The sequence below is a fragment of the Camelus dromedarius genome, chromosome 13 (genome assembly GCF_036321535.1).
Source record: "Camelus dromedarius isolate mCamDro1 chromosome 13, mCamDro1.pat, whole genome shotgun sequence".
Lineage (NCBI taxonomy): Eukaryota > Metazoa > Chordata > Mammalia > Artiodactyla > Camelidae > Camelus > Camelus dromedarius.
This window is the reverse complement of record NC_087448.1, coordinates 50,280,089-50,295,369: the sequence shown is the minus strand read 5'-3', so window position 1 is coordinate 50,295,369 and position 15,281 is coordinate 50,280,089. Positions and strand designations below refer to the sequence as shown.

The window sequence follows — 15,281 nt, the reverse complement described above, 5'->3', positions numbered from 1 at the left end:
CAGAGTGGGACATTGTGCTGTACACCAGAAACTGACACATTGTAACTGCCTGTACTTCAATAAAGAAGTTTTTTAATTAAAAAAAAGAAATGATAACAAGAGACAACAGACAAAAATCTTTAAGCGTATGAGTTCTTTGTAGGGGTGATTTTTTTTTAAAGAGACAGTAGTGACCAAGATTTTGTAAAAATAAAGCTGTTTTTAAAATTGTTGCCCTATGGTCAGCTCAGGTAGGGGCCACGTAGATTTGTGGACAGAGCAGAGATTTCAAAGTCAGAAGAGAGAAAGGCCTGGTGTTGAAAGCCATCTCTATGACTCTCTCAGTAAGTCCCATCATTCTCTGACTTCTGTGAGTCTCAGCGTCCTCATCTCTCAAATAGGAATCCTAGGTCCTTGTTGCTGTTAGTGTTACAGACACTATATATAGACTAAAGCAGAGGTCTTGATGCAGTGGTGGCAGCTGGTGAGGATAAGGGGGATGGTGGCACTCAGGGCTTTGGGAAAAAAGTTAGTAGACCCCTGGTATTTGCTGGGAAACGACTCTAGAATTGGGGTTGGGGACTCTGGCCCACATACGTCATCACCCTCCCCTTCCCCACCTTTTCATATTCTCCAAGACCCACAGTCCTCACCCCACTGCCTGATCCTCACCTCACCTTCTCCTGTCTGCAGGGCTGATAGTCACAGCCACTGTGGATTGAGCAACTGCTGATTGGGGGTGAATAATGTTGATGATACTCAGATGCTGAGTGTCTGAGTTATCCCCATTTCAGAAATGATGAAGGCAGGTCTCAAGAGATAACTAACCTGACCAGCATAAAACTCAATTAGGGAATGTCAGAGCCAGGATTTTCTACCAGGCCAGTCTGATTTCAAAGTGGGTGCTGATTCCATGATGTTATACCATCATCATTGTGACTTCCTCGGATGGAAAAACAGAATTCAAATGATGAACTGTCTTCAGATAAACGATAAGTGCTAAACCGTTGACCCATCCTGGGACTCCATCAAAGAAAGTGAAAAGAACTGGGGTAATTTTCGGACAGCGAAGAATCACAGACAAGCAGGCATCCATTTGACAGTCTCTGTATTTCCCCTAACAAAAACATAACTCTGAGAGTCTAGCCTTGAAGCTGGACTTGGCCGGCCCAGGACCTTGTCACGTGGGTCTCAGGGTTCTGCTCTAGGCTACTGATAATTTCATTCCACTTTTAGCAGCATTCATGCTTTCTTTGTGTCCTGTTTTTGTATCATGCAGTAATTTAACACTCAGCTCATGTCTTGACTTGTTTGCAGATGTTACCCCTCCACAAACAGCTGGCTATATAGAAGTCACTGATCTCCAATCAAAGAAACTCCGATATGTCCCTATTCCTGGGTAATCCATTTTCACCTTTGTTCTTAGCTTGTATGTCAGATAAAAAATGAGTGAATTCTTACCAAGTACCTTGAATAAATGTGTGCTTTTTTTGCTTCCTTAAATAGCAAGCTCTTTTTTTTTTTTTAAGTTACAGTTGGTTTATATCTTGCTGTTCTGCATTTTTTACTGCCATTTTTATTTTCATTTTGGAAAAATGTTCAAATGTTACATGGGTATAAGTCTAACAGCCTTCAAGCCTTCATTTCTCTTTTTGGATCTGTCCTAATGATAAATTTTTTGGAAACAGCATTTTTAGTACTGCGAAAAAATTTTTCTATTTATGAACTTCAGATATTAGTTTTCCGAGGTAAATGTATTCCAACTGTCAAAGAAATTTAAATAGCATTTGTTTAATAGTGTTTTTAAAGATGTCACTGTGCATCTGCAGTTGTGAAGACCATACACTAGCCAAAGGATTCCAGAGATTTGGAATGAAACTCATTGTCATTGGCTGCTTTTATTATTGTCCAGTGGTGGAAGCAAAGAATTCAAACCAGCTGGACTAAGGATATGAAAGGAGAAACAGTGATGCTCCATCTCTTCCTTGAGAAACACAGGAGTCCTCACCTGTAGTGCATCCCTTTCTGGATGCATCCATGCCTGATTTCCCTCTCTCAACCTAAGTGCACACCTGCTTTTGTCTATATTGATGTCACATCCCCTCCTCATGTAAACTTCCTCCCAGGCGACTGAGCCATCATGACACAGTGGTGAAAGCCTCACCTGAAATCAAGGGCAGGAAGCCTGGAGAACCTTCCAGTGTCAGAGGAAAGCCAGGGACCCTGGAACTTGTCAGTCACCCAGACATCACCAGACCTCCTGTTGACCCACTCCAACCCCAGAAGAAAATCACTCAGCATGAACAGTACAAAATTACCCAGAAACCCAGTTTCATTTCTTAGGACCCTTTCGTCAGGTTAAGAAACATGAATAACAAAAGCATTATTCAAAGAAATAGATGTACTTGTTCCAACATATACAAGTGTGCCTTCTGGGAACATCTTTAATATGTCAGTTTAATGAAAAATGGATTTTCGTCATTTGTGGAAATTTTTTATTCTACGTTAATTGTATGCTCATTAAAATATACTATTGGTTCACGTAACAAAAGCAAAGAACAACTTTTTTTTTTAATTTCTAGAGCATGATGATTTTTTTCAATATTTCTCTTAATTTCTCCCCATTGGCCCTAGCTTTTGATTTCAGTGTTTTTCCCTTTTAACTTCCTGTGTGAACCATGTTATACCTGCCCTGGAAATAAGTCTGGAAGAGCAGCTGTATATCGTCAGAGCCAGCTGGTCAGCGCACTTCCTTCACTTGGTGCTGTGCTGTCCAATAGGAATAGAACGTGACCTGTACACGTGACTTTGTTTTCTTAGTAGCCACGTTTAAAAAGTAAAAAAATATAAGAAAAGAAAATACTTTTAATAATACTTTTTTAACCCATTATATTTAAAGTATTACTATTTTGACATGTATTCGATATAAAAAATTAATGGTATTTTGCATTTCTTTATTCCTCTGAATCTTTGAATCCCAGTATGCATTTTGCATTTACGGAACATCTCAATTTGGACTTGTCAGATTTCCAGTGCCACGTGTTTAGAGCCTGTTCTTTGTCAGTATATCCTGAGTTTCTCTTGAGATTAACTATCGCCATTTTTGGCATCTGTGTAATCCAAGGGAACAACCCATCTGGATTTCAGTTTTGTTGCTCGTTGCTTAAATTTAGCAATCTGCTAGATAGCAGGAATTTTCCATTTGATGGCTAACCTCAAATAACAGAAAATACAGGAAAACTATATGTAACCACAGGGCCAAAATGAATACGTCTCTGTCGCCCTCAGTAAAATTTGAGCATTATTCCTCAAATGTTTGTATTATTTCCGTTTGTAAAATGACACTACTTAGCTCTGATGTGTGGCTGTATATAAATCTGGGCTTCACTCTGCTATAATTCTTTGTGTTCCTTAAAGACTTTGTTATTTTGTGTAGGGGGATGTGCTTTTTTATTAAAAAAAAAAAAAGGGTGAAGAAGAGATTCTAGACCTGGTGTGCAAATTTGTAGTAAATATGTGATTGTTCAGCATTTTGTTAATATATTAAAGAAATTGTCCTTATAAATTTAAAGTTTCTTGGTGGAAAATTAAATATGCAACCAGTAGGTACTGTGCTCAATAGAATCAGACACCCTGAGTGCTTGTGGCAGAATTTCAAGCATCAGAGTTTTAGGTGGATAAATTTCATTATTCTTGAATAGCCTTTTACGTCATCATCTGTGCCCACTAATTCTTTTCCTAAGGCAAACATTTTTTGAGAGAACGCCAAGAAATGAATCCTGTATTATGCCCAGTGTTATATCCTTTGAGTCCTTCTAGTACTGCAAAGCAGTTCTGGAACACTTGGTCCCATCCTGCTGTTATTGTCCTCTTTATATAAACATTTTCTAAGACCACTGTGTCCCAGAGTAGCTGACTTTGTCACTCTGTTTCGTATCTACTAAGGGAGACTGCAAAAAATGTTAAAGTAGTCTTGATTTATTCTTTAGTATATTATAAGAATTTGCCTAATATGTGTAGTAGTTTTGTGGTTTTCATAAATCTACAGACAGTTTATTATGTTTTTATTATCCAATGAAACCATCCCTTTAGACCATGTATTTCATACGAAAAATATCAGCTGTATTTATAGAGAGCCAATGCTGGTAATTAAAATTTATAATTCTAACTCTGTTTCTTTTGTATAGTGAGAGCTATACTCAGATAGAGGAAGAATGCAGGTCTCTCTTATAGGTAAAAATTGCATTCCTAGAAGTGACTGTCTATATCAGAAATATGAATATGTATGAAATATATAAATAAGAAATATATAAATTCCTTCTTATAAATCCATGTAACTTTCCAAGTTAAAAAAGGCAAAATATCAAATGTAAATGTGGCTAAAACACATAAACAAGACACCACTTTCAGCACTGACCCCTAAGGAGTGAGTCCTGCAGGTGTGCAGGTTGTGGGTTGGTTTAGAGTTCCTTTCTTCCTGACCATGAATGCTAATGTCATCTGGGGGGTCCACAAATACAGGAATATATAAATAACCAGTAAATAATTGTATATTTTTTCCTTACAGATAAATCTGTTGGTATCGTATCCTTTAATGTGCTTACTATGAGAATTCTTTATAGCAAGTGTAATGAACATATCATGTTCAGCAAGCTCCATTACCTGGACTTCCAGGTGGTTGAACACTGTGGTTTCCTTTACAGATCAGAATCTCTCTCACCATATACCACGTGGCTGTCTACTATTTCGGACACAGATGCACTGCTGGCTGAGTGGGGCAAAGGTGGCGTTGTTACTGTTGATATGGGAGGTCGCGTCAGGCTTTGGGAGACTGGACTTGAACATCTGCAGCGGTCACTCATGGAATGGAGGAACATGATTGGACAAGAAGGTGACAGACATATACAGGTAACACTTGACTCGACCTTACCTCTTAAAGGTACACATTCAGTTACAAATTTAGTTCCAAATGCCGCAGTCGTGAAAAGTTCTGGCCCCACCCAGTGTCTCAAATGTCATTGCTTAAAAAGCTAAAATAATTTTTGGACTCAGAAAAAGACAAATGTTTCCTTCTGGATAGTAAAAATGTGCTTTTGTGCCTGTCAGTGCTTAAATATATAGGTTCCTCACCTCACAACATGCAGATACAAGCATCAACTTTGATTTTTTTAGCCTTAAGCTTTAATCAGTTTGCAGTACCACCTTTGCATCTGTTCTCACTTGTATCACTGTCGTCAGCATCGCCACGTGCTACCAAGGAAACAGAAATACTGAGCATCTAAAATTCAGCATATTATTATAAGGCCAAAACTTTTAGACTAGAGAAGATAAGCAGAATTATGCATCCAACAGAGATGTGTGTGTGTGGTTTTTATCTTTTACCAACTCCCTTATTGCCAGATAAGGGGAGTTTAGCAGTCCTAATAAGCAGACCCAACCCTGCACTAGAAAGAAAGATGGGAACAGGTCACCAAAATGGAAATAAACTCCACAACTTCAGAAATGACTCAGTCACCACCTTATCTAGTTACTGTCTGGAACTAATGTGAGCAGTAAGGAAGGCTGTGTACACATAAATACTAAACCGTGGAGGGGAGGGTACAGCTCAGTGGTAGAGCATGTGTTCAGCATGCACGAGGTCCTGGGTTCAATCCCCAGTACCTCTATTAAAAAAAATTTTTAAATAAATGAATAAATCTAATTACCCCCCCCAGAAAAAACAAAACAAACAAACAAAAAATACTAAACTGTATTATAAAAGGATTTATTTTATTTGTAATTTATTTTATTCTTCAGAAGAAAAAGTTTTTATTCATTTTAACCTTCAGGAGAAAACTTCTCTGTTTACATTTCATTTTTATCCAGCAGAGAGAAAGGTAGGTTCCTGCCAACTGTGTTGCTGTGCAAAGAACCAGTTAACAAGATAAGAAATTTCCACAAACTAATCTATTGATTTCTGATTAGTAATTACTATTTTATTCAGCTATTTTTGTGATTTTCCTTAAAGAAGTGAGAAATATATGTATGTATTTGTGAATGAATAATACATATTTCTAGCTTATCAGAACTTTTTGAAAATTATGAACCAGTATAGGGCAGCAACCTCAAATCCTTTTGAAAGGGTATGAATATATTAATTTAATTAAGCTAAAATGAACGCATTACTCTAAAATAACCATGTCATTAAGTGCAGTGGCTCTGTCACAGCAGCAGACTGAACGTTGGTCGTTATCCGTAACATTAATTAGAAAATTAAGTAACTATGGTTCTGCTTCTTTTATTATTCTAAAGATTACCTTCATCTCCCTTTGAATTAAGCTCCTTTTTCATTACAGTAATTGATGCCTAATAGTAAATACTGTTGTATTTGGATTTCTTATATGTTATTTCAGTGTCTCCTGTGTTCTAGAGATCAAAGGTCATGTTTTCCCTACGGGCAAGATTCGCGACCTAAATTATCTTTCACAATAGAACTTTTAAAAAGAATGCTACTCATGATTTTGATAACTGGTCTTTGCTGCTACAAAAATTAACCTTTCTGTGTGTTTTAACCATGTAGCTCTTCTCTGTCCAGTGACATCTCTGAATCTGTTGTGCATCTTTGTAGTCCCAGCTCTTTAGCGTGGTGATTGGCACACAGTAGGCAATTAATATGCTTTTTTAATGCTCATACTCATGTATATGAAATTGAAGCTTTTTGGTAACAAATGGAGTTCTTCTTTTAACTGTCTCAATTTTTCATTTGTTTTTATGTAACTGAGTAAGTATTGTTGAGTGAACATATATAGTTCTTAAGTTAGAAATGAGCAGGTATATAGTATCTTACATCTCAAAAATAATCAGAATGTTTAGCTATAGTATGTAGGGCGATATCTGATCCTTCTCAAACCAAACACCTCCTGGGAAGTGTATAATTTTATGTCTCCAGTTCAGAGTTCAGCAATAATAGAAATAAGACTTATTCAGTAATAAAGTCACATAATTCAGATTTGAGTGATAGTTCCATTCGGAAAATTAGAATAGATGTTATCTAACATTCTCTTTCCACCTCTGATGTTCCTTGATCCACTTTGTTGATATTGAAAATATATACTTATATAAACATACTCAAACCGAGTTATGAACATACATCTTTATGTCTAAACAGACAGAATTCATTGTCCAAATAATCTGCCATTGTGTTCATTTTTGGTCACATCTCTCCTCTTCCTTCTCACTGCTTGGCAGATAATGAGACAGCATATTTAATTGCTTTTATTTAGGCCAGCTCATGTTGTTATTTACAAGTAGTTTGCACAACCAAATCTAAATATGAATCATTCCAGGGACAATGGTAATAACAAGTAAAAGTGTGTCTTTTGCAGCCACACAGCTAGTCGATCCTTTAACCTGTTCCTTGTTTGTGGACCCTTTATTCAACATAGGTCTGCTCCTGATTTGGGAGAAAATACTTTCCATAGAAGTATGGAGAAAAGAGAATAGGTTCTTAGCACCACATTTATCGCTTGCTGACGGCTAGCAGCTTCCCTGTCACTGGCAGAGTAACCTGATCTCCATCTAGTGGCCAAATGGACTTACTTGACATTTTGGAAATTAAAAGGCCTGGTTTACACCCAGTAGTTTGAGGCAGCCTCAGACCTGCTGATATGGGAGGTTTACCCATGCCCATTTGGGGTGATTCCTGTTGGTCGTGAGATGCTCCCTTAGGTCAGCAGTGAACCTGCCACGCCAGTCACCACTCATGGGCTCCCATCGTTCCCTGCTTCCTGTGCATGGTATCAGGAGAAGAAGAATTAGATAAACGACATCAGTTATGTGCTCTGTCACCTTCCTGTGTGATTTTGCTGCATCTCTGCCTTCGAGAGGTATTAGCTTTGGCGCTGTTGTTGCTTTGAATTTTTGTTTTCGTTTAATGCATTCATTGACAGTTTTCCTTCATGAGTCCAGCTTGCAGGAAGGTTTTTATTGAGCTGCATATAAAACGCATTCATTAATTTTACATACTTTGATAGGAACATGTGTTTTTCTGATAGTAAACAGCTATAGCCCATTATTACACATTCATATTTACTACTTTTCAACTCCATATTTTCAGAAGCACAGGTTAATTATAAGCAAAATTTTTCTGACTCAATTTTATAGTATTCTCTATAAACACAGTTTTCATATTTTTAATTAGTTACCTTTGGATTCCTCCCAAGAGGCTGTTAAAGCTACACCACAGTTTACCTCAATCAAATCATCTTCTCTAAAAATCCTCTGGTGTCTATTCTTTTTTTTTTTTTTTTCATTTTTCAGTTTTATTAGGTAGAACTGTTACAATTTAACTACACATATACAATATATTGCATGGAAATACATATACACAATATACTGCAAGTATTTTTTAATTTATATATATGTACTGTTCATTGTTTCTAAGAACATTTAGAGCTTTAGCTTTTTTTTTTTGAGCTTTAGCTTTTTAAACGTACATAGTTATCAAAGGAATAAAGCCAACCACAAAATAAAAATTAATTAAAAAAGATACATACACCCCTCTATTAATGGAAGCATTATTTATAACTGCCAAGATATGGAAGCATCCTAAGTGCACATTAATAGATGAATGGATAAAGAAGATGCAGCATATGTATGTAATGGAATACAACTCCTGGTGACTATTTTTTTTATCTTTTTCATATTCTTTTTTTTAACATTTTTTTATTGAGTAATAGTCATTTTACAATGTGTCAATTTCCAGTGTAGAGCACAATTTTTCAGTTATACATGAACATACATATATTCATTGTCACATTTTTTTTTCGCTGTGAGCTACCACAAGATCTTGTATATATTTCCCTGTGCTATACAGTATAATCTTGTTTATCTATTCTACATTTTGAAATCCCAGTCTGTCCCTTCCCACCCCCTGCCCCCTTGGCAACCACAAGTTTGTATTCTATGTCTATGAGTCTGTTTCTGTTTTGTATTTTTTGTTGTTGTTTTTGGTTTTTTTAGATTCCACATGTGAGTGATCTCATATGGTATTTTTCTTTCTCTTTCTGGCTTACTTCACTTAGAATGACATTCTCCAGGAACATCCATGTTGCTGCAAATGGCATTATGTTGTCGGTTTTTATGGCTGAATAATATTCCATTGTATAAATATACCACATCTTCTTTATCCAGTCATCTGCTGATGGACATTTAGGCTGTCTCCATGTCTTGGCTATTGTAAATAGTGCTTCTATGAACACTGGGGTGCAGGTGTCATTTTGAAGTAGGGTTTCTTCTGGATATAGGCCCAGGAGCAGGATTCCTGAATCATACGGTAAGTCTATTCCTAGTCTTTTGCGGAATCTCCATACTGTTTTCCACAGTGGCTGCACCAAACTGCATTCCTACCAGCAGTGTAGGAGGGTTCCCTTTTCTCCACAGCCTCTCCAGTATTTGTCATTTGTGGAATTTTGAATGATGGCCATTCTGACTGGTGTGAGGTGATACCTCATTGTAGTTTTGATTTGCATTTCTCTGATAATTAGTGATATTGAGCATTTTTTCATGTGTCTATTGATCATTTGTATGTCTTCCTTGGAGAATTGCTTGTTTAGGTCTTTTGCTCATTTTTGGATTGGGTTGTTTGTTTTTTTCTTATTAAGTTGTATGAGCTGCTTATATATTCTGGAGATCAAGCCTTTGTCGGTTTCATTTGCAAAAATTTTCTCCCATTCCGTAGGTTGTCGTTTTGTTTAATTTATGGTTTCCTTTGCTATGCAGAAGCTTGTAAGTTTCATTAGGTCCTATTTGTTTATTCTTGCTTTTATTTCTATTGCTTGGGTAGACTGTTCTAGGAGAACATTTTTGAGTATGTCAGATAATGTGTGCCTGTATTTTCTTCTAGGATGTTTATTGTATCTTGTCTTATGTTTAAGTCTTTGATCCATTTTTGAGTTTATTTTTGTGTACGGTGTAAGAGAGTGTTCTAGCTTTATTGCTTTACATGCTGCTGTCCAGTTTTCCCAACACCATTTGCTGAAGAGACCATCTTTATTCCATTGTATGTTCTTGCCTCCTTTGTCAAAGATTAGTTGACCAAAAGTTGGTGGGTTCATTTCTGGGCTCTCTATTCTGTTCCATTGGTACATATGTCTGTTTTTGTACTAATACCATGCTGTCTTGATAACTGTAGCTCTGTAGTGTTGTCTGAAGTCTGGGAGAGTTATTCCTCCAGCCTCTTTCTTTTTCTTCAGTAATGCTTTGGCAATTCTAGGTCTTTTGTGGTTCCATATAAATTTGATTATGATTTGTTCTAGTTCTGTGAAATATGTCCTGGGTAATTTGATAGGGATTGCATTAAATCTGTAGATTGCCTTGGGCAGTGTGACCATTTTAACTATATTGATTCTTCCCATCCAGGAGCATGGGGTATCTTTCCTGGTGACTATTCTTATGGTAGCAAAAAGCTTTCAAATGTTATTGTCTAATTACAATAAACTAATCAGAAATTAAATCCTTCATGTATTACTAGTAGAATGTCTTTGAGGCCTTTGAATAGTACTTTCTTAACTATACACTTTAAAAATTTATAAAATCTTTGAAACAGTGTGGGACTGGAACTTACTCATTCTTAGTTAAGATAGTGCTTGATAAACAGTAGATACAGTAAATATTTGAAAGTAAAGAGAAGCATAGACAAAAATACATAGAAAAGATAACTAGTTTATATTAAGCACCACTAATGTTTTAAAGACACTATTTTAGGAATATGAGTAAATATAGTTTGCTGTACTTTGGTAACTAGGCCTGGCCTTTTCTTTAGCCACAAGTTCAACAGATAATAATTTTTTATTATCTTGGTAAGAGGTTAAGGCCAACTTTCAGTTTTGGAAACCACTAGATTATCAAATCAATACTCTGTTAGTAAGTTTAGTTTTTCACTCTACAGTCTACATTATCTCCAGATCCTCTGTGGAGGTTTACAACTCTTTGTTCTTTTTAAGAAGCACAGTCCACTCTTATACCTCACTCTTTGCTTTGGTCAGTAACTCTTAAAATACTTAACAGTCTGATTTAATGGCTCATTGTTGTAGAATGATACACATTTTATAGGACTGTTATTCATATTTATATCTTTGGGAATCTTTGGACCAGAAAGGCAATGCTTTTTTTTTTTTTTCAATTTTATAATTTTCCACCATATCTCCTAGTGATGTGTCAGTAGAACAGGTTTTCATTCAGATGGTCTGGCTGTTTGCCTCGGTGGTAACACTTGGACAATGACTCTAACAAGTTTTCCTTTGCTTGTTCCTGTTGGAGAAATGGCAGCTACAGACATTCATTTGGAACCTAGATTTTGAATAGGGTTTTCAGGTGTACCTGATGAAAATGCAAGATCTCCCCAAGAGTGTAATACCCAGTTGTGTGCTGATAAACCAGCTCTCTGGGTGGGGAGCAGGTTATAATGTTTGCCAATTTTCAAAATGTAACTTCTCCCTCCATGGCTGATTTAAAGCTACCAAATATTAACAGTCTGCTTACAGGATTTCTGAATATTTAACAAGCATCTCCCGCAAACTAGTATAATCTGGCTCCAGCATGCCACTGGCTTGATTAAGCCTTTAACTAACTCCCCAAGAAGAATTATGACAGTTAGCCTAACCGCGAGGTCCTTCAGAAATAAGACAAAGGAAATGTGGGTAAGAAGAGAGAAAGGCAAAAGAAAAGAGAAAGAGATACCGAGAACACGGATAAGATGGGGTCATGTTATCTCTGGGAGATGTTGAAGCCTGCAGTTGTCCCAGTTAGACTGGCAATGCTCTTCTTGAACCAAGAATTTGGTTGGAGCAAAGAATTGGAGCAAAGTCTGTCCTCAAGTAGGAATGCGCTTGTGAGTTTGTGCATAAGGGCCTCCTTCCTTATAAGCTATTTCAGAAGGAAATTGCCAGTTGATTTTTACATTCCTCCAGAAGGAATGCTTCTCCTGGATCACAAATTTGTCAGTAATTGCTGAATATAACTAAAATTAAGTCAGCCACCACCTCACCAAGACAAGCAAGTTAACAAGCTTACAAGTTTAGAGAGGCTGTGAATTTTCATTAAACTTTTGTGCATATCCAACAAAAAAAAAGATAACCCTATAAATTATGAAAACTGTGGGTATTAGAGCTTTGGAGTAATATTAAAAATAGAAATATCATTTAGCTTTTACATTTTAGAAAAGGTCTACCTTAGGAAGTTGCTTTTCAAATCCTCAGCAGCAGAAATATTTCAACTCCTTTCTCTCATGACAAACCTTATCATTATTTTATCTGGTACTATATCCTCATTGCATATTGTTTAACAATATAATCAGCAAGTAAAGAAACAATTTTAGTAATGTTTATTTAAAGTATAAGAAAACAAATTCTGTAATGTATCAGTTATAAACTGAGATGGCAAATGCAATGCATACGTTGACAATCAATGGCGCTAGATTTTTATGGTTCTAAGCTCATTATATATAGTTACATATAATCAACACATCACAATCGTTATAGAAATAAAACCTTGCTCTTACATTTATAGATAAAATTATAATTTTGTTCATAAGCAGTATAGCCTATTGTTTAAAAGTATAAAATTTGCAGTGGTCAAACCCAGGTTCAAACCCACGTATCACTTTTTTATATGATCTTCGGCAAATTACTTACTCTTTCTAATCCTCATTTTCCAATCATGATATAAAGAGAATACCATCATACCTTGCAAAGTTGATGTACAGATGAAATGCATTCATATTTGGCACAAAGTATTCAGTAAACCAATAAAAATTAGAAATGTAGAATTTAGCTCATATTAGGCTATAAAATTCTTTAACGCTTGTATGGAAACAAAGCCAAATTAAAAGGAAGCGGTGTTACCCAAACACCTCATATTAAGTCATGACCCAATGAGTTACATAATTTGTCATCTATCTTAGTGTTCGGAGTGAGGTTTGTTTATAATCCTGTTTAGAAAAGGTTTGGTCAGGCCCAAAAAAGGAATTCAAAAAAAGATGTGTGCCTGAACCTGTCTGCATGAGGAAAAGCAGGAAGTCAGTGATAGGTCAGCAGAGGGTTAGAGTGCCTAGTCTCATGCAAAAGACAAATTAGAACGGGACCGAAAAACACACAGCAAAATATACATCATCCTCAGCCTGAGTCGTGAGAACAGTAAAGAGCAAGCCAAATTTGGAGCTGCCTTTCCTGGTTTTTCTTTATGCAGTGTTCATTTGTCTCTCCTTCTAACATTCTAAAAATGGCTCTCTCTCTATTTTCTCTTGCCTTACAAGGTCAGGCCACAAGTGCCATCTCTAACCTCTCTCTTTGAATAGCTCCACTCATTCTTTCATTTATGTATTTAATTAACATCTGTTGATCACCTAGACTTGCTAGGATAAAGAAAGAAATTAGAGACAAATACAGAGTCAGGGAACTTACAGTCAAGTAGAGCTATAACCAAATAAAGTATGGTGCAGCGTGGTGAAGAAAGTGATGGAAAGGTGGTTAAAGGATCGGAGGACAGCAAAGAATTACAACTCTTTCTTTGGAAGGAGTTCCAAGATAAAATAATACCTTAATCTGCTTTTTAAGGAAGGGGAAAGGATTCCTGGCAAATCAAATACACATGGTTAGTTTTACCTCTTGCCAGAATCCCAGTAAGAGAACAATAGAGGGTCAAAAAAAGGTATAAAATCACAAGGACAAAGAGAACAAGAGATGTAACAACACTTTGGAGGACTGGAAAATACATGGGTGGCTGACTGAGTTAGCAACTGGAGAGAACTAAAAACTGTTCCTCAGACGGGGAGCCAGCAAGACGCAAGCTTTACTCTGTGGAAGCCCATAAAGTATCGGGGCGGGAAGGCACCGTGTTCCAAAGGTTAGAATTCAGGGCGGCACTGCAAATTAGAAGATTAATTTGGCCCGTATTGAGGCCATTTAGAAATACAGATTTTCTCCTCTGTCTTATGCACCTGGGCAGCCGGCTCGCCTCCATCCTTGCGAGAGACAGAAGTTGCAGTGGAGATTTGCACAGTTAAGCACCAGAGTGAGACCATGTAGCCAATAAGAAGATAAAGTGAAACTCTGCTTTCCTTATTTAGAGCTCATGAAGCTGGCATCCATATTTATACCCCTTAAACAAGAGACTGGAAAAATCCTTTCTAGACACTGACATGCCCAAGAGAAAAGCCTTTCTGATGCTGACATTTGGAAGTTTCTCCCTAGTAACCTTACACAAAGACCCACTTGTTGGCAAGCCCTGCTCTTATACAAAAAAATATATATATATTTTTTTTTTTAACTAATGAGGAAAAAAAATTTTTTCAGTCTACTTTTTAATGTCTTATTCTTAAATATTAATGTATAGCCTCATATGAAAGATGGAAATGAAAACAAATGAACAGAAATAGAAATAATCCAGAAACATTTCACAAGGTGACAATTGATATTCTAAGAGAGGTAAGAGAAAATATTATAAAATGAAACATGAGACTGTTTTAACATAGCAGGCATCAAAGAATAAGAAAGATCACTTGGAGATTAAAAAGTGGTAGCAGAAATAAATTCAACAGAAAAGACTGGACATCAGAGAACTCTCCCAAAAGGCAAAGAAATTGAAAGTAAAAGAAAGAAGATAAGTCTTACCTGATCAATAATTCCAGAAAGAGAATATGAAAGGACAGGAAATGACCCCAAGAAGTAATTTAAGAAAATTGCATTAAACTAAAAACCAGATGCTCAATATAACAAGTGGAAAGCACACATACTCATACTTACACCCCAGAGCATAACCACTTGAAATTTTAGAACCCTGCAGGTCAGAAGAAAATGCTGAAAGCTTCTAAGTTGGGGGAAGTAGGAAACAGGTTATATAAAATGTGTTATAAATCCTAATGGCATTAGGCTTTTCCACAGCAGCATTGGAAGCTAAAAGAAAAAGGAAAGAAGGAAAATTATTTCCAGCCTAGAATTTTATGCCCAGCCAAGCTATTAATCAAATGTGAGGGTAGGCTAAAAATATTATTAAATATGCAAATCTCAAAAAAAAACTTTCATTTTTTTTTTCTCGGAAAGCTACTGCATGATGTATTCTCAACAAAAGGAGGGAATAAATCAAGAAAGAGGGAGGAAGAGTGGAAAGAATCATTTTAGCCAGGGAAGAGACAAAGGTAGTTCCTGGTATGATCGTAAAAGGATGTTGTTCTAGGATGACAGCTGTGCCTGAAAACAACCACTCCAAAGCAAAGAGGGAAAGCAGGGTCCCAGAAAGAACAGATATCTTGAAGGGGAATAAAAGGA

The 15,281-nt window shown here is 36.5% G+C and overlaps 1 protein-coding gene across 4 annotated transcripts in view; it reads left to right on the top strand.

Annotated features, from left to right (window-relative positions):
* VWA8 (von Willebrand factor A domain containing 8) overlaps nucleotides 1–15,281 on the top strand; it is a 297,615-nt gene that overhangs the window by 198,530 nt on the left and 83,804 nt on the right. For all 4 annotated transcript variants that reach the window (XM_064493121.1, XM_064493122.1, XM_031466068.2 and 1 more), the window contains exons 36-37: nucleotides 1,297–1,378; nucleotides 4,683–4,887. In XM_064493121.1, the coding sequence (XP_064349191.1) occupies nucleotides 1,297–1,378; nucleotides 4,683–4,887 (287 nt within the window). The remainder of the gene's footprint in view (nucleotides 1–1,296; nucleotides 1,379–4,682; nucleotides 4,888–15,281) is intronic.